Source organism: Halyomorpha halys, unplaced genomic scaffold, assembly GCF_000696795.3.
Source record: "Halyomorpha halys isolate HHAL.00 unplaced genomic scaffold, Hhal_1.1 Scaffold253.1, whole genome shotgun sequence".
In the NCBI taxonomy this organism is placed as follows: domain Eukaryota; kingdom Metazoa; phylum Arthropoda; class Insecta; order Hemiptera; family Pentatomidae; genus Halyomorpha; species Halyomorpha halys.
This window is the reverse complement of record NW_027111492.1, coordinates 122,296-123,468: the sequence shown is the minus strand read 5'-3', so window position 1 is coordinate 123,468 and position 1,173 is coordinate 122,296. Positions and strand designations below refer to the sequence as shown.

General features: G+C 22.4%; 1 protein-coding gene across 4 annotated transcripts in view; it reads right to left on the bottom strand.

The window, feature by feature from the left end:
• LOC106680315 (uncharacterized) overlaps positions 1-1,173 on the bottom strand; it is a 38,281-nt gene that overhangs the window by 1,255 nt on the left and 35,853 nt on the right. For 3 of the 4 annotated variants that reach the window (XM_014419904.3, XM_014419905.1, XM_067049519.1), the window contains exon 5: positions 490-540. In XM_014419904.3, the coding sequence (XP_014275390.1) occupies positions 490-540 (51 nt within the window). The remainder of the gene's footprint in view (positions 1-489; positions 541-1,173) is intronic. The other variant, XM_014419906.3, reaches the window with a different exon arrangement.

Below are 1,173 nucleotides of genomic sequence, written 5' to 3'. Positions count from 1 at the left end.
TCTATAAAGATTTTTAGTTCTGTTGGTAGTTTTAAGGGTATGGAGTTCTAAATGAAAAATAAGAAAATATTTTAGGTTTTTTTTCCCGAATAAAATAAACTTCAGAAGGCATGCATCTTATTACATAAATCAATATTTATTTTTAATGACATTTACTGTATCCCTTGTATAGTCTAAGTAAAAACTGAACCATTTTCTAAAAGGAAATTACACACTTTTTTTTTTTACGTAACATCTCAAAAATGATTTTTTTTTATTTTCAAAACATGCTTGAGTGATAAAGAAACACTAAAAAATCAATTGTAACAATAAATTCAAGTTGTATTGAATTAATAAATAATTAATAAATTCAAGTTGTAAAATTCATTTCTTAAAAGGTATTTGAAAATTTGAACTAGTTATAGGATAATATTATCTTTTTTAAGTTAAGAACATATAGTTTCTTTTAGTAAATATATATAAAATAATATTTCACAAGCTGATGCTTACTTGCCTTCTTCTTCAATTAACTCTCCGATAACAATTTCTTCTGATGAATCACTAAACAAATTGAAAACGATTATATAATACAATTATTGTATCAGAAAGAGAAATTGTTTGTTATTTTTAAAAAGTTCAACACCATAATAATACTGTGATGTTATAGTAAATAATTTTTATTTATTTATTTTAAATGTTTTATTATCAACCCATTTGTGGTCAAAGTTGTGATAATACCATTAATTTAAAAATATTTTATGTGAATAGAATATGGTCCGGGGAGCGGTAAAAAAAAATCAAATAGTAATTAATTTACTATTTTTATTGTTTTTAATAAAAAGAATTATCTATTTTATTAAAAATAGTATACCCATTTACTACTTGATTTTTTTTTACCGCACCTGGACCATATTCTATTCATCTTTACACATGGTCAATCAACAATCTTCCAAAAATATTTTACCTAATCACAAACAAAATTTTTTCTACTGTTTCTTTATTTTATATTCACTTTTCAAATATTATTAACGTTGAAAAAAAAAAAAATCTGTAATATTTAGAAAGTTTATTTCAGTGGACATTTCTATATGTAATTTAAAATTTTTATTTGGGATGAATGAAAGATATAAACTATATAAACAAAAAAAAATCTATGCAGAGTGAGTTCTTTCCCTTGCCCATTGTATCATATCA